General features: G+C 40.6%; 1 protein-coding gene across 1 annotated transcript; it reads left to right on the forward strand.

The window, feature by feature from the left end:
• Window positions 1–2452: 2452 nt before the first annotated feature.
• Window positions 2453–20457, forward strand: LOC124150801 (sodium-dependent glucose transporter 1-like). Its single transcript, XM_048401332.1, has 6 exons — window positions 2453–2657; window positions 3536–3588; window positions 14691–14768; window positions 15995–16280; window positions 17599–18186; window positions 20447–20457. The coding sequence occupies exons 1-6, from the start codon at window positions 2453–2455 to the stop codon at window positions 20455–20457; spliced, it is 1221 nt and encodes a 406-aa protein (XP_048257289.1).
• Window positions 20458–20904: the final 447 nt, after the last annotated feature.

Here is a 20904-nt window from a genome sequence, read left to right on the forward strand (position 1 = left end):
AAATTTAGATGCCATTTGTGTTTCCATAGAAACAAGATCAAAATACTGCTAAAATATTTGGTGAATTTCCACTTGATGATCAACAAAGAAAATCTGATCAAATACATCGTTGCTCTTTTCAGTTGTGATGCAGATATGTGAGCATCTGTGGGAAAAGAAAGGACCACCCTTCCAGTTTGTTTCTTGTGGTACCTCACTCGGGGCAGTTATACCTCCAATAATTGCCAAGCCTTTCCTCTGTCCGTACCACACAGTTCCACTCGAATCGTCTTCCAAACTGATTGTTCCAACTGACACACCATTCAACCACACTCTGTCAGTGTACATCCGGAATTCAACCGGCTATTATTACTGAGCATGCTAAAGACATGAGTACGGTGTGCACGGCCGAGACACTGGAGTGGAATTGGCCTTCTTTGGCTTCTTGGCTGCTGCATTCTTCCTGCTGTTCTGTCTCACTTGTACAGCTGGTTGGTTTATCGAAGTGAGGGAACTAAAGAAGAAAAAAAGTCTTCTGAGTACACAGAGCTGAATCACCACGAACTGTTCACCTTAAAACCAATTTTTGTCTGTCAAACTGTTTGTTATGTACTTCTTCTCTAGCTCCCTCCCAGCAACGTACTCCGCCATGTTGACCGTGTTCGGTGTTCGAGGGCCTTAGCACATGTATAAGAGTGACATCACTCTTCTGGATGGGATCACTCCTTAGTAAAATCGTATGTGTGTTCCTGTTAAGGCAGTGCAGCAATTTCAAGGTCATTGCGTCTCATCTCTCAGGTCCAGTAGTCGTTGGTATCATCTTCGTAAATCTAGGGCACAGTTACCCATGCGCTATGGGTTCTTTCGGTGACTGTTGGCTATTTTTCCGGGCTTACATCGGCGGGGTTCTTGCTTGGGTCACAGAATTTCTGCAGCTTCATCCGAAAATAACTTCGCCTTGCTTTCTGGCATCCGGAGGAGATGACATGATTTTCCTCTTCGTTGGAGGCATTCTATGCAATAACTATGGAGCCCTGAGCTACCTGTATTTGATATTCAGTATGATAATAGCCATGGGAACAGCGTTCTCTTGCATAACGGCGATTTCAAGGGAACTTCCAGCATGAAACAGGCTTTTAGTAAGGGTACTCAGGAATCTGATTGGCCCGCATGCTGAAACAGTAGAAAAAATGGCAATTATCAAGTTTGTACCATGAAATAAATTAGACAACTCAAAGACCGTTTCCTATGTTCGATAATCGCACACATACTCATTTTGTAACCCCGCAGCCGAGTCAGCCTCCCTCCAGTATACAAACAAACCAATCTTGAAATGGGATTTGCCCCACGGGGCAAAGAACCCATCTCAGAATATCTTGGACGTACCAACTCAAGTCCACACATCTTGAGAGTGGGAAAGCAAAAGGATGGCCAGAAATACCACGAATAAATGAAGCAGCATTGGGACAACGCCATGCCAATGTATGCATACCTGACAGCAGAATATTCGCGTGGATCGATGCTCATGATATCAATCACTGGATTGTCTGGTCCAGACTCGATTATTTACAGACCGCCGTCATATAGCTGGAATATTGCTGAGTGCGGCGTTAAACAACAAACCAACAAACCAACCAACCAACCAACCCTCATTTCAAACAGTAACAGACCTGAAATTACAAATTGACGTTCACATTGTTCTCCCTAAATTACCTGATGCAGTTGTCACTGATGACCCACTCATGGGCTTACAATATAAAATCCCTGATGTTGGCCTCGACGATGTTGACTTTTCCTCCTCTTCCGATCCCTCTTATGTCGATGATCTTTCTGATGATCCATTGTATATTTTGTGCATGTCATTTTATACTCAAATCTGTCATTACCGATTACTGGTTCAAGAAATGATCCTTGAAGAAGCTAAAACTTACTAACGTAACCTCTCAATGTACTGGATTGACTGCTATGGATTTTGAAGTCACTTGAATGTTCTTGACCATCTGGTGGAAGGATAGGTATTCACGTACTTCGCCATGCAGGTTAGAGACAAAATCCAGAATGCCCTTATCAAAGGCAAACTTCGGGCTGAATACAAATGTAGACTTAAGAAAATCTGGAGTACAAATCTGAAGGGTCGCAATGAAGTCAAAGCCACAAATATGTATGCCGTGCCCGTCCTATCTGGTTCCTTTGGTGTTGTTGATTGGACGAAACAAGAAATTCAGGGTGTTGACACGAAGGATCATGTCAAACAATAGATCCCGCCCCGGTCGCTCTTCTCTCAATCGCTTGTATGTGCCAGTTATAAGGGAAGGGAGTGGTTCGATTAACGTGGTGGCACTTCATGATAGAATTGTTTTGTGCACTTTTGTACACATTTATTTGTCTGATGATCCTCATGTCAAGAATTATGATGTAAACAAGGTATTCCACAGTTTTCTTCAACGAGGAAAGGACGGGGAACATACTCGCAATGTCGGTGTTGATTTTGTTGATGGTTCTGTACTGCTGGACGGCAAAGAAAGGAGTGTCAACAAAACGAAGTGCCATATCAAATGGGCCCAGACTCAAGGAGAGGCTATCTGAGCGACCACTGCATCAAGTTTATGTGCAGTGTGTTGAGAAGGTCAGCAACCCCGCAGAGTCCTTCGCTTGGATGAAGTCGACTGGCCAGAAAAGTGAGACAGAAGGCTTTCTGTTTGCTGCTCAGGACCAGTCACTTCCCACACGAAACTGTCAATGTGTGATTTTGCATCAAAATGTAAATATGAAATATAGATTATGCAATGAATTTAATGAGACTGTCCAACACAAATACAAAAGTATCTTTTTTGATAAATCAAATGAAATCATTTATATTATTGAATTTTCTGTCCCTTTTGACACTTTTATGATTGACAAGATTCAGGAAAAACATGGCAAATATGCGGACCTCGCTTTCGAAATGTCACGCTTGCATCCCAAGTACTAAGTTGTCCGATTCCCCATTGTTCTCGGTGCCTTACGTTTGGTACCTCCCAATCTATTGACTGACATTGGGAGAGTACCCGGGTTTGCTACCAGGAATACAGCCCTTCTGACAATCTTGGTAATGCAGAAGGCTGCATTCTTGGGGAGTCTTCACTTCTCCGAAAAGTTCTTGGTGGGTTTGACTGGACGCTTCCTGGGAGAAGTCCCATTCGCTGTCTGGACTGCGTGTAGAGGGGGCAAGGGCCCTGAGCTGATGATGAGCCTAACCAGCCTGACCGTGCCAGGATCACCCAAACCCTCTTTTCTGCATCTTTTTGTATTAATCTGTAAATAATAATAAGTACTTCGTTGCGCTCGCCTCAATACACTCGATGGATGCCCAAAGCGCTGCAGTTGAACAATCAATTTATATAGATAGAATCGTAAAGTGGTACGTGGCACAGTGCCCCAGAACAATTTCTCCACCTACATATAGCCTTTGAGTTTAGGTTGTAAAACAGGCAAGTGTTGTGAATCTTCTGATCGCAGCTATATATCTTTGTGGCTGGTATGGATTTATAAGTGTCGACAGGTATGCTGTTTGCAGGTAAGCCAAAGAATTTATACTCGACCCTGGACTCAAACCTGGACTTGAAGCCTGTACTGTGCCTTTAAAACTGGTTTGATATGGGAGAACCTTTGTGTTTTGCACCTTTTGAAGTTTCTGTAAGTCCAAGAGTAGACTGTTTGCATAATCAAGTCTAGAAAGCACCAATTCAAATGGAGAATTAAGGAAAATAAATGGAGCAAACACACTGGAAATAATATTTCTATGCACTGTACATTTATTCTGCTCTATCATTATTCACATATTACATTGTAAAGAAATGTATATAGGAGAAGGCCTCGTAAGTGTGTCACGTGTGCCTAATGCATTTGATTTTCCGCAACAAAATATGTTTAATTAACAAAAAAAACCTGGAAATAGCGTTTGATCACTCATCCTTTTCAAATTATGCACGGCTGTTTAATGCGATGTGATGATGATCCAGACATAAACCAATTAACAAAATATCATACAATTTGCATTGCTTTGTAACTTATGGTAAGCGATGCTTGCAAATGGATACTCAGTATCAATTTTACCATAAATGTTAATGATAGCATGTAATTATAACATCATGGTAGTTACCGAAACAATGTACTTTGTCTCGACGTTAAAATGATGGTTTTAATATATGTTTTTCGCAGTGTGACTATCACAACCTCTAAATCTCATGGTGAGGTGAAATTGGGTTTAACGTCGCGTCCAAGATTAGTGCACTTATATAGCGACGTGCATGCACGTATATGTGTGTGTGTTGCTGCTTGTACTACTCCGGACTGATGCCGATTTATAGTGCTAGCTCACTGAGATACCATGCCGCAGTTTAACATGAAGACCCCACTCAGACACAGTATACTGACTCCGAGCCGACCAGTCCTTGTTTTAGCCCCTTAATGCCGAGCGCCAGACAGGGTAACAACAAGTACAATCTTTTAACGTCTTTTTGTATGACGCGACTGTGGATCGAACCCCGGACCTTCCGCTCTCCAGGCGGACGCTCTACCACAAGACCACAAAGGCGGTCACATCTCATGGTACGGAGGCAGGAAGTACAAGCATGAACTGTATAGTAATCAGGTAGGTTATGGTGGAGCAGATGTGCCGGTGTATGGCTGCATATTCAGGTAAGTATAACGAAAACCGCCTTTAGAGGATGATAAAAATATCACCACAGTGGAGTACGACGCGTATAAGCCATGAAGAACATGATGGTTATGACTGGAAAGTCCTCTGGCTCCTGGCGTCAGTGTTGATTAATGGATATTTTGAAGACGGATAATCGCATTTAAACGTAAATATGAACTGCGAGAAACTGATTTGCCTTTATATTGTGTATGTACTTAGAGAGAGCTTGTGTAGAGTTGAATGTTTGTAAGGTGACTGGGCCATTCAAGGAGACATGGCATGATATTCACGGTTATAATCAATAGATCACGTAATGCTCCAAGTTTGTACAAGGGAATGCCCTTGGGCACACCAGAAACCTATGATTGTCGCCGCTTTTAACAGTATTCCAGTCATATCACGGCGTGTCTGCTTAATGTGGGAGGAAAGCCCGAAGTGATGCAGGTCTCAGACGTTTACCACTTCGGTGAAATCCACGAGCACGGGTATGGTGCTGACAAACCTAGAAACATAATCGGGGCGAACCGGGATTCGAACCCACAATCATAGGTTCCTGGCGTGCCCAAGGGACGCAACTCGCGGCGCCTTAGACGACTGGGCCACCCGCGCCCCCTGAAGTAATATGACTTGATGTCGACGTTTTGTAGTTAATTGGTGCTAGACTTTGGAAACTACTGATACTGTATAAGGCAAGTGTGTTATATATTGGCATTACAAATAACCAAGATAAAAGAATTCCAAACCGTTTTTCCAGATCGAGAACTGACAGCTCTAAATATCCTGTCACTGCGCATACATCCCCGTAAGCGGACCACTGATAATGACATAAAACGTCAACGCCATAAAAAAACCGTCCTGATTATCTGCCGAAACAGATTCCATTTGGCGTAAAAAGCAAAATAGAGTTAAAAATAATATAATGAAATACATAAATTCAGTGATAACACCAGGTAATCATGCTATGCCCTATCTAATTATCGTAAAGGAATAACCTCTATATATTATGGAATTTCTCTAACTTTTAGCAAAGGCAACAATATCGGCATGTAAGCGGAACATGCACCAGCCAACGTTCACAACCGCTTAAAAAAAGTTGCATCAAAATTGGGAATGCTTTTATCATTACTAAAACGGAATCAGGTGTTTCAGTAAATTATTACAGCCGACATACACAACCACAATTACATTACAGGGAAAACGTGACGCTTGTCAATAGTATACGTGATATTCTATGACCTGTGGCCTTGCGCACAGTCGCAACCTGAGAAACACATGTCACATGTACTCAATGGACACCTTATTACAATGCTCATCAAAGTGACAAAACCCACGTGATATTCAACGGAGGTGGTTTCTGATTGGATTTGTTACAATATTTCTATCAATCGTGTCGGGGACCTAGTGTGATAAGACATTGATGACGAGTAGCTGGACGTCAGACTTTGCAAACTGCTGAAGCACAATAAGGTAACTGAATATCTGTATTAATCATAGCAATATTGATTTTGTTTGTTTCATACTGAAACTGACATTTTCTCAATTTATTCACCATCCTTTGTCGACAGTTATTAAAGAGCATATTATTTGCCTTCCGTGAAATACCTTATTGTATTTATGTGATGACTCTGGTTCGTTATTTCTGTAACTTTAGGTGAGGTGAGGTGAAATTGGGTTTAACGTCGCGTCCAAGATTATTGCATTTATATAGCGACGTGCATGCACGTGTAAGTGTGTGTGTGGCTGCTTGTACTAGTCCGGACTGATGCCGATTTATAATGCTAGCTCACTGAGATACCTTGACGCAGGTTAACATGAATACCCCACTCAGACACAGTATACTGACTCCGAGCCCACCAGTCCTTCTTTTAGCCCCTTAATGCCGAGCGCCAGACAGGGTAACTAGTACAATCTTTCAACGTATTTTGGTATGACGCGGCCGGGGATCGAAACCCGGACCTTCCGCTCTCCGGGCGGACTCTCTACCACTAGACCACGGAGGCGGTCTGTAACTTTAGGCAATATCAATTTGTCTGATTAAGTAAATAAAAGCGACAAAACCATTTCCATATTCATAATCTCTGCCAAAAGCAGTACGGTTCCGACTGTATTATGAGCATGTGTTAATACCAGTGTTATGCTGGTGTTTTCGCGAAAAGGTGAACGTATCTTGCCCCACCGGTGGCATCCGTCACAAGCACACGCAAAGGAAAGTCAATTTCAATTGGGAATTGCATCGGATATCATTTTTATTACTGGTGCATAAAATGCCCACCACATGTCTACCATTACACTTTTTGAAAGCGTTACTGAGGCATTGAATGTTGTAACCTTGATCAAACAACTTTTAAGCAAGGGACGCATGACGCTCTTTGAAATCTAGGTAGAAGTGAGTGAGTGAGTGAGTGGGGTTTTACGCCGCTTTTAGCAATATTCCAGCAATATCACGGCGGGGGACACCACAAATGGGCTTCACACATTGTACCCATGTCGGGAATCGAACCCGGGTCTTCGGCGTGAAGAGCGAACGCTTTAACAAGTAGGTTACCCGACCGCCCCTCTTGGTAGAAAGATCATGTTCGATTATATTTCAAATGGTGTGAAATGTAGAAATCAAAGGCTGGACCTCTTGGAATATTGCTCGACATGCAGTGTTGAGGTCTCCTATATTTCTAATTCAGGTGGGTAAATTGGCGGAAGGGAATTGCCTATTTGACCGGTATTGAACGATATCAGATCATCGATAAACCTGAAGCTGAAGTTAAAGTTCTTGGCGAGATTGCCTTGTATGACTTCGCCAATCTGAGAAATTCCGATTCATATGCATAATAAGCAGATCAGCAAAAGGGGAAAGCAAATGGTGTCCATGGAAACTGTCTAATAAATGTTTTACCCCCAATTGTACAAACACGTTATCAATGAGGAAGTCCAGCATTTTACATGTTGGTTCCTCAGAAGATGTGAGGCCCGTGCAGATCCGGGGTAGAATAGGTCTTCACCAACCCATGCTTGACGTAAAAGGCCCCTATGCTTGTTGCAAGAGGTGACGAACGGGATCGGGTGGTCAGGCTCACTGACTTGGTGGATGCATATCATCGTATCCCAATTTCGTTGATCGATGCTCATGATGTCATTCACTGGATTGTCTGGTCCAGACTCGATTGGTTACAGACCGCTGGAATATTGCTGAGTGCGGCGTTAAACAACCAACAAACAAACAGAAGATTTGAGATGGCGTGTGTGTTCATTTTGTCCCTAACCTCTGAAGATAGATACGTAACAATATCTATGGTCACTACGTTTTGTAACAAAGCCCCATGGATCAATGTATGAAGTTTCTCCTGAAGTTTGTCATGTGGGATAGAGGCGTACAAGTTTGAAAAATCAAATGTTTTGACAGAATGGAACTTGTTTTTTTTTCTGATTGCCAAAATTCAAGCACATAATTTGATTTTTGAAAATCCACATGATATTAATTCCACTTGTCTCAAATACTTTCTGTAAATTAAAAGAAATCCTCTGTGCAGCCTTGTTTTAAGGATTATGGTTATCTTTGAGACAGGGAGTGGGTGGTACATGTGTTGGTCTCAGCTATATAACTCTCGGATTTGTTTGGAGCTTTGGAAACCAGTACAAAAGAGGAATGACATGTCTTCATGTTTTAAAGTCAAGTCAAAAGTTGAAAGTACTGGTGCATGATTTTGTCAAATTTCTTCCAAGGTTAACATTCTGGCCTTATATACGGCAAATGTCTTCCAAGGTTAACATTCTGGCCTTATATACGGCAAATTTCTTCCAAGGTTAACATTCTGGCCTTATATACGGCAAATGTCTTCCAAGGTTAACATTCTGGCCTTATATACGGCAAATTTCTTCCAAGGTTAACATTCTGGCCTTATATACGGCAAATTTCTTCCAAGGTTAACATTCTGGCCTTATATACGGCAAATTTCTTCCAAGGTTAACATTCTGGCCTTATATACGGCAAATTTCTTCCAAGGTTAACATTCTGGCCTTATATACGGCAAATTTCTTCCAAGGTTAACATTCTGGCCTTATATACGGCAAATGTCTTCCAAGGTTAACATTCTGGCCTTATATACGGCAAATGTCTTCCAAGGTTAACATTCTGGCCTTATATACGGCAAATTTCTTCCAAGGTTAACATTCTGGCCTTATATACGGCAAATGTCTTCCAAGGTTAACATTCTGGCCTTATATACGGCAAATTTCTTCCAAGGTTAACATTCTGGCCTTATATACTCTTCCAAAAAAGCAGAGGTTAATAGGAAATACCTAAAAACGGACAAAATTATAAGACATATTAGTTTCTAGTAATAGTTATATGATAGTAATGAATGAATTGGGAAACAGTACTTGTTATAAGGGACATTTTTACTTATGAGAGAAAATCTCCCCTGGTACAAACCACTGACATTTTTGGGAGGGAGATGACATTTTGCTAACTATCAGAGCTATTTCGGCTTCAAACAGTGAAAACTGTATTCGATTTTCGCTCTTTGTGACTCGAATTGTGATGCAGGTAATGTTACGAGATTATGTAGATATATCCTCTGGATCCTATTTTCGAACACTTAATTTTTACACTTCGAATATGATTATGAGCATTGTGAACTGAAATATAATACTAATTACATTAATATTGTATGTTCCTGTTCATTGGCGACTTTAGGAAGAATCATTCGCGTGTACAATTATAGATCGTTTAGCAGATGTGTTTACAATGACAAGCTATTTATTTCGTTTGCATGCGGGAGACAGCAATCTGCCGTTATCAGATTTCAACATTGAGTTTTTACATGGTAGATGTAATATAATAACGAGCGAATTGGGAACACATTACAACCGACAGTGAAGTATGACCGAAGATGTTATGACCGCCAACGATCTTGAGTGAGTGAGTGAGTGAGTTGGGTTTAACGCCGCTTTTAACAGTATTCCAGTTATATCACGGCGTGTCAGCTTAGTGTTGGAGGAAAGCCCGAAGTGATGCAGGTTTCAGACGTTTACCACTTCGGTGAAACCCACGAGCACGGGTATGGTGCTGACAAAACCAGAAACATATTTTGAGCGAACCGGGATTCGAACCCACAATCATAGGTTTCTGGCGTGCCCAAGGGAGGCAACTCTGCACAGCGAATCGCGGCGCCTTAGACGACTGGGCCACCCGTGCCCCCTACTGTTCAGAGACCCTAACTTGCACAATATGTTGTGGGGTTCGGTCAGTCATTGTGTTGTCACCCCACACCATAACCGATCCACCGTCAAATCTGTCTTGAGGTCTCAGGTTGAGATTAGCTTGACTTCCAGCACGACCTCGTCTATCAAGGAAATGCAAAGTAAATCGGGTCTCATCTGAAAATATGACGCGTGACCGGGATTGAGGTAATTAACTAAGGTTACATGGTAATGACTTACCAGGTAACACCAATATAGAACGGTTTATTGGCCGGCACAATGAACTAGTGAATAACGCAAGTATTACATATTCTAAGTTACAAATATCAAGTTACATGAAAATAGGAATGAGTATTTACAATTACAAAAATAATGGAGTAGCAATATCACAGAATGGGAGACAATCAGCAGCAACTGTTCGTATCACGTGTCCATGAAGGAAGCTTCCATAAAGTCTGTTACAGTTTCTTGAGCAAGAATAGTCAATCACGAATCGGAAACTGTAAATACAGTCATAAAATTCACAAGGTGAAAGTTCAAAGTTCAAGGTCACTGCTTACTGCACAAGTATATAAACTGGGGAGGAAATTATAGTGTCAAGGAATGCGCAACTCACAATATCCACGAATGTCCATGAATATCACAAACAGATGTGGGTGTCCTGTATGGAAGTGTCAGTTCCTCACTGGGGGCACCATTGTGGCAGGGGTGGTTCATTATGAAAAATGACAAGCTGCAGTTGTGTTTGTTGAGGTGACATGGTGACATGTATTCCATTAACAATCACTTCAATTGATCAATCACCCTGTAATAGAATATATAACATTATATACTGTACATAGAATAGCATTCAAAGACACGGCTCCATATTAATTATTTCCTAGTTTGAGCGGTCACATTAATCCATGCATGCAACGCATACAGTTACACGTCACTAGTTCGTTGTAGATAACTTATATTAAATACAATTTACCGAACTTTCAAATAGTAATACGTATATTAAATGTCTCTAATCAATCACTTCAATTGATCAATCACTCTGTAATAGAATATATAACATTATATACTGTACATAGAATAGCATTCAAAGACACGGCTCCATATTAATTATTTCCTAGTTTGAGCAGTCACATTAATCCATGCATGCAACGCATACAGTTACACGTCACTAGTTCGTTGTAGATAACTTATATTAAATACAATTTACCGAACTTTCAAATAGTAATACGTATATTAAATGTATCTAATCATAACTGAATATATCAGTTACACACCATATAGTTAGAAGAATACTAGTAGCCGTGTGGCGTCATAAATATATGCATATTATCTCTAAGAGTAGGAATATATATAAAATGCTACCATGTTGTGTTAAATTATAACACATAGTTAATTATAAATTCATTCATAAGTGAGTGATAAGATAAAGGATTTATACATACCCTGTGGGTGACACCGGGGTGTGTCTATAAACCCACATCATATAGGATTATGGCATTCCTATAAAAAGTAAATAACATAACTATCATGCCTGAATATATACATACATACATACATACATACATACATACATACATACATACATACATACATACATACATACATACATACATACATACATCATGACAACCATTTCCTTAAATTATAGAAAACCAACTTCTAATTCATTCCTTACATTTAAAACTCCCAATCAAATTATGCTCTCACACACACTTACATGTTAAACACTTTATACTGATAAAATAGAAGATATCTTGATTATTTGATATCATAGGTAAGCATTTACAACATTTTACATTATTGATAACATATTTAAATGATAAGTTAGAATTCTATTTAGGAAAGAGTTATAAGCAGAGTGAATAAAAAGTGTGCAAATGTTAGGGAGGAAAGCTGTAGTTAGATAATGTTAATCAGCTAGGAAGCTGAAAGCTATTGTATTGACAAGCTAGAGAGTTGGTGACAAAGGGACAGGAATAGACTAACCTGTCCACCCTTCAATAAAATTGGACCAACCGCTTGGACTCTCAACCCAAGCATATACATTTTGTACTACAATTAATGAAGATATATACAACTACTTGAAATGAAAAAAGCAAAAAACTATATTTCTAAAACGTATATATGCAATATCCTGTTACACTTGACCTTTGAACACTGTCTTACAGTTAATGTTCCCTGAATGACACTTTCATTGTAGTCATTTCTTTTCACTCCCATGTGCTTGGTATATAACAGACTTGCTGACTTGGTTGATGCATGTCATCGTATCCCAATTGCGTGGATAGATGCTCATGGTTTCAATCACTGGATTGTCTTGTCCAGATTCGATTATTTACAGACCGCCGCCACATAGCGGGAATATTGTGAGTGCGGCGTAAAACAACAAACAAACAAACAAAGCCTATGGTGCATACCCGTGGGGATTCCGGGGTAGAATAGGTCCCTAGCAACTGCGTGGATAGTTGCTCATAATATGTTTCAACCCTTAATTTAAATTGGCCAAACTGGGCCAATGGTCAAACGTAGTAGAGAAGCATGGCGCTGTAAAACCTGATGACACAAACTGGGCCAATGGTCAAACGTAGTAGAGAAGCATGGCACTGTGTAACCTGATCCCAGAAACTGGGCCAATGGTCAAACGTAGTAGAGAAGCACGGCGCTGTTAAACCTGATGCAACAAACTGTACCAATGGTCAAACGTAGTAGAGAAGCATGGCAATGTTTAACCTGATGCCAGAAACTGGACCAATGGTCAAACGTAGTAGAGAAGCACGGCGCTGTTAAACCTGATGACACAAACTGGGCGAATGGTCAAACTTAGCAGTTGTGCATGGCGCTGTTTAACCTGATGACACAAACTGCGCCAATGGTCAAACGTAGTAGAGAAGCATGGCGCTGTTTAACCTGATGCAAGAAACTGGACCGATGGTCAAACGTAGTAGAGAAGCATGGCACTGTCTAACCTGATGCCAGAAACTGGGCCAATGATCAAACGTAGTAGAGAAGCACGGCGCTGTTAAACCTGATGCCAGAAACTGTACCAATGGTCAAACGAAGTTTTTGTTTGTTTGTTGTTTAACGCCGCACTCAGCAATATTCCAGCTATATGACGGCGGGTCAAACGAAGTAGAGAAGCACGGCGCTGTTAAACCTGATGCCAGAAACTGTACCAATGGTCAAACGTAGTAGAGAAGCACGGCGCTGTTAAACCTGATGCCAGAAACTGGACCAATGGCCAAATGTAGTAGAGAAGCATGGCGCTGTTTAACCTGATGACACAAACTGGGCGAATGGTCAAACTTAGCAGTTGTGCATGGCGCTGTTTAACCTGATGACACAAACTGGGCCAATGGTCAAACGTAGTAGAGAAGCATGGCGCTGTTTAACCTGATGACACAAACTGGACCGATGGTTAAACGTAGTAGAGAAGCATGGCACTGTCTAACCTGATGCCAGAAACTGGGCCAATGGTCAAACGTAGTAGAGAAGCATGGCGCTGTGTAACCTGATGACACAAACTGGGCTAATGGTCAAACGTAGTAGAGAAGCATGGCGCTGTTTAACCTGGTGGCATAATGTGACAGTTGTAGATCTTGGAATATCATGAATAGATACTTGTTACTGAACGCATTTTATTGAAGGAATTTTTAAAAGACTGGCGTCAAAGGAAGTCCTTGTTAACTGACTGAAATGTTTATTCATTTCACAGGTTGAATGAATTTGGAGTTTGACTGTGACATATATAACTATAAACCCTAACTTGGTAGCTGACTAAATGTTTCACAAGCTGGATTCTATATCGAAACTGAGGCACTTTGAGATATAAATACTCGGGCTTTACTTTCAGCTCTACCTCTTACTTTTTTCAATGAATATATGAGGCAATGTGATTTTATGCCGAATGAGCTAAGGCTACAGACGTTATAACGACAGCGAAATAAGTTAGTTCAAGGCTTACATTGTTAAGTGTATTTTTGAAGCTGAGAGGTTAATAGGATGTTCTTTAACCAACATGACGAGCTGCATCTAAAAGCGTAGATCTGTGCTGCTGCAAAAGGGACAAAAAGGGTTTTATTTACTCTAAATTTGCAATGCAACTACTTTTGAAAGTACCCAAAACAAACACCGTTTCCATAAACAGATTTACCTTACATTGTATCTTGATACCATTGCTCTGGCTACTCAATATATTTTGACAAAATCATTTTCTTTAAACTATCTAAGTAACGAGTTCTGCAGGAAGTATTTTCACCCCCCAAAAGGGTCAAATGTTCTATTTGGTAGGAATATTTTTATTTTGTTATTGAAGATGGATAGATGGTTTAAAATATGAGTGAGTGAGTTTATCGGATATTTCGCCTTTTTTAGCAATATTTCAGCAATATCAAGACATAGGACACCAGAAATGGGCTTCACAGACTGTACCCATGTGGGGAATCGACGCTTTATACATTAGGGGGCGGTCGGGTAGCCTAGTGGTTTAAGCGTTCGCTCGTCACGCCGAAGACCCGGGTTCGAATCCCGACATGGGTACAATGTGTGAAGCCCTTTTCTGGTGTCCCCCGCCGTGATATTGCTGGAATATTGCTAAAAGCGGCGTAAAACCAAACTCACTCACTCACTTAAACATTAGACAATCACACCGCCCCTTTTGGAAAATGATCAGTGTTTGAATAGAAATGCCGAACCAAGTCCAGGTTTCGAAAATAATATTGTTACCAATATAGACTTAATAAATGCCTAACCTCTATCTCAGATAATCAAAACCCTGTTCAATGTCTCTTTGAATGGGAACTTCAATTGTGAACCCATTTCTCTTCCTTTCTTGCAGTTCCTCATGGCAGAAGATGTCTCTCGTCGGTCCAAGCTTATCCAGACTTTCTGGTTGTTCTGGGCCTTCAACCATAGGGTAAGTACATCATCAAAAACCGTTCTGGGGTGAGTGAAATGGGTTTAACACAATACTAACAGTGGTTCAGTAATATCACAACGTGTCAGCTTTATGGATAGGAGGAGGAACGCCCAATGTGATGCGTCCTCAGACGCTCTACACTTTGGTCGAGTCCGCGAGCATGGTGCTGACAAACCAGAAACATGAATCAGTGACGTTCTTGAAGAGGGTAAGGATGTTCTGCTCTATCGGTAACACCTACCATTCAAAAAGCAATTTGCCAGTGAGTCAGGAGGTTTCAGAACTCGTCCTAATGTCTACTATAGTCGTTTTGGGATGACTTGTTCAGTTCTTTAATAGTAAAATCTTGGTCGAAAGGCTTCCTATTAGTTCCTATTAGTTTCTTCGATTTCCAACTCTGATGGAGTGAGTGAGTAGGGATAACGCTACCCACTGCCCCAACACTGGAAACATGAGGTGAAGATATACATTTATCACAGCATTTTGTGAATTGGGAATTTGACGGCTGAGATTTGTACAGCTGACAGATAGCTGTTTTAAATTAAAATTATGAGCCTAAATGTTTTGGGTAAAAAACACACATTTGTGTTGCAGACAAACTTTATTTTTCAAGAGTGTTAGGATTTGGAAAACAGTATAGGAAAACGAATTAGGAATAGATTTATTCGAAGATGTTATGGAAATTCCACGAGTAGGTACCATTATTCATTATTGTCACATATTTCACAGGTAAGTGACTGGCCTTGTGTGTTGGATGAGTAGATATCACTGCCACATTCTTTGCATAGATACTTCTTACAATGTGGTTTTGTCGTACGCTTGATTGATTGAGTGAGTGAGTATGGCTTTACGCAATCTTCCAGCAATATCACGGTGGGCTTCATACATTGTACCCACTTGAAGAATCGAACTCGGGCCTTCTGCGAGACGAGCAAACGCTTTAACCAATAGGCTACCCCACCTCCCCCTTGTTTCTAGTGGAGGGAGCAAATAGTCGAATCGTTTTATTTTGAACAATATCTGGACAGGCTGAGATTCCATACGTTTTTCTTCATTTTCTTTCTCAGCCTGATAATGTGTTATATGAAAAATAACCAACTCAAAACTCGTAATGATTCGAGATTTCATCCATTCATTCACGAGGCACAAATATTCCATAACTACTCATTTGTTATTCTGTATATCCATTCTGTATATCCATTTTAAACGTATTGTTGTTTCAGGGCATACAAACCAGTTTTCTTGGCCCAACTCTCCTGGACCTGCAGCTTCTCCTCCAGAAGGACCTGAATGCCCTGTCCTATCTTTTCTTTGCCTGTGGTCTGGGGTCTATGTTAGGAGCTTTGGCTGCTGGCGTCCTGGCCTCCAGGTTTGATCTTCGTCTGCAGCTGTTCCTCAGCCTGATGGTAGGATCTGCGTCACTAGCGGCCATCCCGCAGGTTCATCATATCGTCTACGTGTACATCATGGTCTTCGTGACGGGCACCACCAGTGGGCTGGTTATCTGTTGTGAGATATTAGTCGAGGAGTTTCTTTTGTTCAGTGGAACCAAGTGCTGAAATTAAATTGGCCCCACAAACCTATTAAGGGGGCCCGGGTGGCCCAGTCGTCAAAGGCGCCGCGATTCGATGTGCAGAGTTGCGTCCCTTGGGCACCCCAGAAACCTATGATTGTAGGTTCGAATCCCGGTTCACCCCGATTATGTTTCTAGGTTTGTCAGCACCATGCTCGTGGGTTTCGCCGAAGTGGTCAACGTCTGAGACCTGCATCACTTTCCTCCCACATTAAGCTGACACGCCGTGATATAACTGGAAAACTGTTAAAATCGGAGTTAAACCCAACTCACTCACTCACTTATTATTACGTTGCAACGTGTTTGTAATGTCATACAATTTGCAAACACTTTCAAGTTATGTTCAAGTCCCACAAACTTACAGCATGTACAATGTTTGATTGCAAGACGAAAACATCTCTCCCAAGCGTGGCTTGAACGTGGTATGAACACATACATACATGAATGAAACAACCGCAAATTCTATTAGGTCATATTGGATTGCATTGAATTGCATTATATATAGTATTGCTCTCGATTATATAGGCTGGGCTCGTATGTATAACAGCAATTAGGAAAGAAGAAAGTTTTGTTTCGAAATTTTTCAAAATTTGGATAGGTTAGAACGAGGTTGGTTGGTTGGTTGGTTGGTTGGTTGGTTTGTTGTTTAACGCCGCACTCAGCAATATTCCAGTTATATGACGGCGGTCTGTAAATAAACGAGTCTGGACCAGACATTCCAGTGATTAATATCATGAGCATCGATCCACGCAATTGGGATCGATGACATGCATAAACCAAGTCAGCGAGCCTGACCACCCGATCCCGTTAGTTGCCTTTTACGACAAGCATGGGTTGCTGAAGACCTATTCTACCCCGGAATCTCCACGGGTCGGTTAGAAAGGGGAAAACATTTGTGTCAATGAATGTATCTGAGGACATGGTTGTGTTTGTCCAATCATGTGCCAACAGTAAGCTATTAAAATACGGTATGCAGTTACAGCCAAACACTGTTGTGTCGAATTTTGATGTGTGGAACTTGCGTTTGTCTCGAAGTAAAAGTTTGGTCCCTGCGATTTCCTTCTTTATGAACCATTTTCTCTTGTGTCGAACATCGGATAACTCGAAGTATTTACGTAGGTCCTTTCAACTTCGACACAACAGTGTTTGACTGTATTTCAAAGTTCAATGGTATTGTAGAGCAGGGAAAGAATAAAAAATAACACACGATGATCGTTTGACGCAATGACATCGAGCTGATCTTTCTGGTTTCAGTTGTGATGCTTCTGTGCGGAGAGCTGTGGGAAAGGAAAGGACCGCCGTTCCACTTTGTTGCCTGTGGAATGTCAACAGGTGCCATCATAGCTCCACTAATTGCCAAAACATTCCTCAGCTCGCGTCAGCCAGTTCGGAGCGACTCTTTTTCTAACCTGACTAACGCCTTGTCAGTCAATGCAACCAGCATCGGCACAGTATTGGTATCCATCATTTCCCAGCAGGATAAGCAGGATGAAGACACTCGAGTACAATGGGCCTTCTTTGTTATTGGCTGCTGTATTCTTCCTGCTGGTCTGTCCCAGTTGTACTATTGGTTGGTTTACCGAAGTGAGGGAACTAAAAAGAAAACCGAGTCTTCAGAGTACACAGAGCTGAATCACCACCAACTGTTCAAGTGGAAACCAATTTTTGTAGCCTTCTACGTTAACTTGTTTGTTATGTACTTCCTCATTAGCGCCCTCCCGGTGACTTACTCCTCCATCCTGACCGTGTATGGTGTTCAAGGGCCATTGCACATGGCCAAGGCTTACATGCTGACAATGACTTCATTATTCTTCATTGGATCACTTTCCTCGAGAATCATAAGTATTTTCCTTACTCGACAGTTCACCAATTACCAAATAATTATAACCCACCTGTCAGGACTACTTGTAGTTGGTATAATTTTCGTTAGTCTCGGGAACAGATACCCTGTTGTTGTATGGCTATTTTCAGTCTCCGCGGGTTACTTGTCTGGCCCTTGCTTTGCTGGCGTTCTTGCATGGGTGACAGACATTCTGTCCTTGCATCCGAAAGTAACCTCCCTTTGTTTGTTGTGTTCCGGAGCAGGTATAACGCTTTCACCCTTTCTGGGTGGTCTTCTGTATGATTGGTATGGTGCCCTGAGTTACTTATATTTAATATTTAGCCTCATCGTAGGAATGGGATTAATGTTTTCTTGTATGACAGTCATTTCAAAGGCCCTGCCTCAGGATCACACACCCAATAATTGATTATACAGTAAGTCCCCGTTGTCCCGGAGACCTTTTTTCCGGACGATTACAAAGAACGGCGACATGTATGGAAAGGGACACCATTCTTGATCCCTGAACAGTTATTTCGAAAAATTCAAATTCCAGATTACCAGGTTTTTTAAAAGTCTAGGGGTAAACAGGTCTTACTGTAAACATTTAAGTGAGTTTCTGGCTTATCAGGTCTTACTGTAAACAGTTAAGTGAGTTTCCGGCTTATCAGGTCTTACTGTAAACATTTAAGTGAGTTTCTGGCTTATCAGATCTTACTGTAAACATTTAAGTGAGTTTCTGGCTTATCAGATCTTACTGTAAACATTTAAGTGAGTTTCTGGCTTATCAGGTCTTACTGTAAACAGTTAAGTGAGTTTCTGGCTTATCAGGTCTTACTGTAAACAGTTAAGTGAGTTTCTGGCTTATCAGGTCTTACTGTAAACAGTTAAGTGAGTTTCTGGCTTATCAGGTCTTACTGTAAACTGTTAAGTGAGTTTCTGGCTTATCGGATCTTACTGTAAACATTTAAGTGAGTTTCTGGCTTATCAGATCTTACTGTAAACATTAAAGTGAGTTTCTGGCTTATCAGGTCTTACTGTAACAGTTAAGTGAGTTTCTGGCTTATCAGATCTTACTGTAAACATTTAAGTGAGTTTCTGGATTATCAGGTCTTACTGTAAACAGTTAAGTGAGTTTCTGGCTTATCAGGTCTTACTGTAAACATTTAAGTGAGTTTCTGGCTTATCAGGTCTTACTGTAAACAGTTAAGTGAGTTTCTGGCTTATCAGATCTTACTGTAAACATTTAAGTGAGTTTCTGGCTTATCAGATCTTACTGTAAACAGTTAAGTGAGTTTCTGGCTTATCAGGTCTTACTGTAAACAGTTAAGTGAGTTTCTGGATTAACCGCTGTTTACTGTGCAGTGAGTCTCCGGATAAACAAGTGTTTACTGGAAACAGTTCAGTGACTTTACAGATTACCAGGTATTTATTGTAACCGGTTCTGGGTTGTATACTCCCCAGGGAGTTGAGAATGATAATTGGAATGCAAACGGATCCACTGGTCGGGGAATAAATAAAACCGCATTTGAGTAGATTCTAGTATCTGGATACCTGGGGTATATAAATGTATAATATCATAATAAATAATAATAATAATATGTTTACAGTACACAGTTCAATGAATTTCCGGATTAACAGGTGTTTACTGTAAACATTTCAATGACTTTCCAGATTAGCAAGTGTGTACAGTAAACGGTTCAATGACTTTCCGGATTTGCAACAAACGGTTCAGTTTTAGGCAGCGTAAACATCCACACAAAGCGATATTGCAGGGTCCAGCAAATGTTCCACCAAATTTTTCACAGATTAACCTTAATTCTTAAATTAATTCGTTATATGTGCAGAAGGTTTTTGAGACAAATGGAATTATTACATGTGAATTCTCAAAGGATTATTTATATATTTTAAATATATAAAAAAGAACCAAGTTCAATTCTTTTAAAGGAGAAACTCTCATACTCTCATTCCTTGGCCCACTGAACACTGGCCACAAAATGTAGTGACCAAAGATACACTTACATATATATCTTCAATGGCTCAGGACAATATTGACAAAACACTATGTGAAATGCCTGACCTAAGAGATAACATCTAAATCATAACAATATCATTGATGGATCTCAAGCTGGATGAAGACCCAACTATTCCACGACAGATCATATATTTTCAGTACAGGCCATTATCCAAAAGTATGCATGTAAAAAGAAAGGAAGGTTCTACTGCTTATTTGTAGATTTCTCAAAACCTTTGGATAATGTTGATCACAATATGCTGTTACAGAGTTTGGCTGATATTGGTGTCTGCGGAAAGTTTTTGTCTATTATTACATCAATGTACGATAAACTGTGCGCCTGTGTTAGAACACCTGCTGGGTTGTCGAAATACTTTAAGTGTAATATAGGTACCCGTCAAGGATGCATCCTCAGCCCTCAGATGTTTTTAATATTCATAAATAAACTTGTAAATTTTATGGAAAATTATGGAGCACAAACCGTCTTTATTACTAAAGACTGCCCAGCAATATATGCACTTATGTTTGCTGATGACGTGTCATCTATTGCTGATACACCTTTACATTTACAAAAGAAGATCAATGCCTTGGAACATATTTGCAATACCACAGGCATGAAAGTGAACTTGAAGAAAACTAAAGTTATAATGGTATTCAGAAATTTTTAAATGGCGGACCCCTTAGAAATTATGAAAAATGGAAATTTAATAGTGTATATATTGAAACT

The sequence above is a fragment of the Haliotis rufescens genome, unplaced genomic scaffold (genome assembly GCF_023055435.1).
Source record: "Haliotis rufescens isolate VD_foot unplaced genomic scaffold, xgHalRufe1.0.p SCAF_21, whole genome shotgun sequence".
NCBI classification, from domain to species: Eukaryota; Metazoa; Mollusca; class Gastropoda; order Lepetellida; family Haliotidae; genus Haliotis; species Haliotis rufescens.

What these genes read in the sequence shown, in the direction of transcription:
- LOC124150801 (XM_048401332.1), top strand. Translation starts at nt 2,453, where the DNA reads ATGTCGGTGTTGATTTTGTTGATGGTTCTGTACTGCTGGACGGCAAAG. An exon ending in GAAGTCGACTGGCCAGAAAA is followed by an intron (nt 2,658 to 3,535) that starts GTGAGACAGAAG and finishes TGCTGTTTGCAG; the next exon opens with GTAAGCCAAAGAATTTATAC. An exon ending in CAAACCTGGACTTGAAGCCT is followed by an intron (nt 3,589 to 14,690) that starts GTACTGTGCCTT and finishes CCTTTCTTGCAG; the next exon opens with TTCCTCATGGCAGAAGATGT.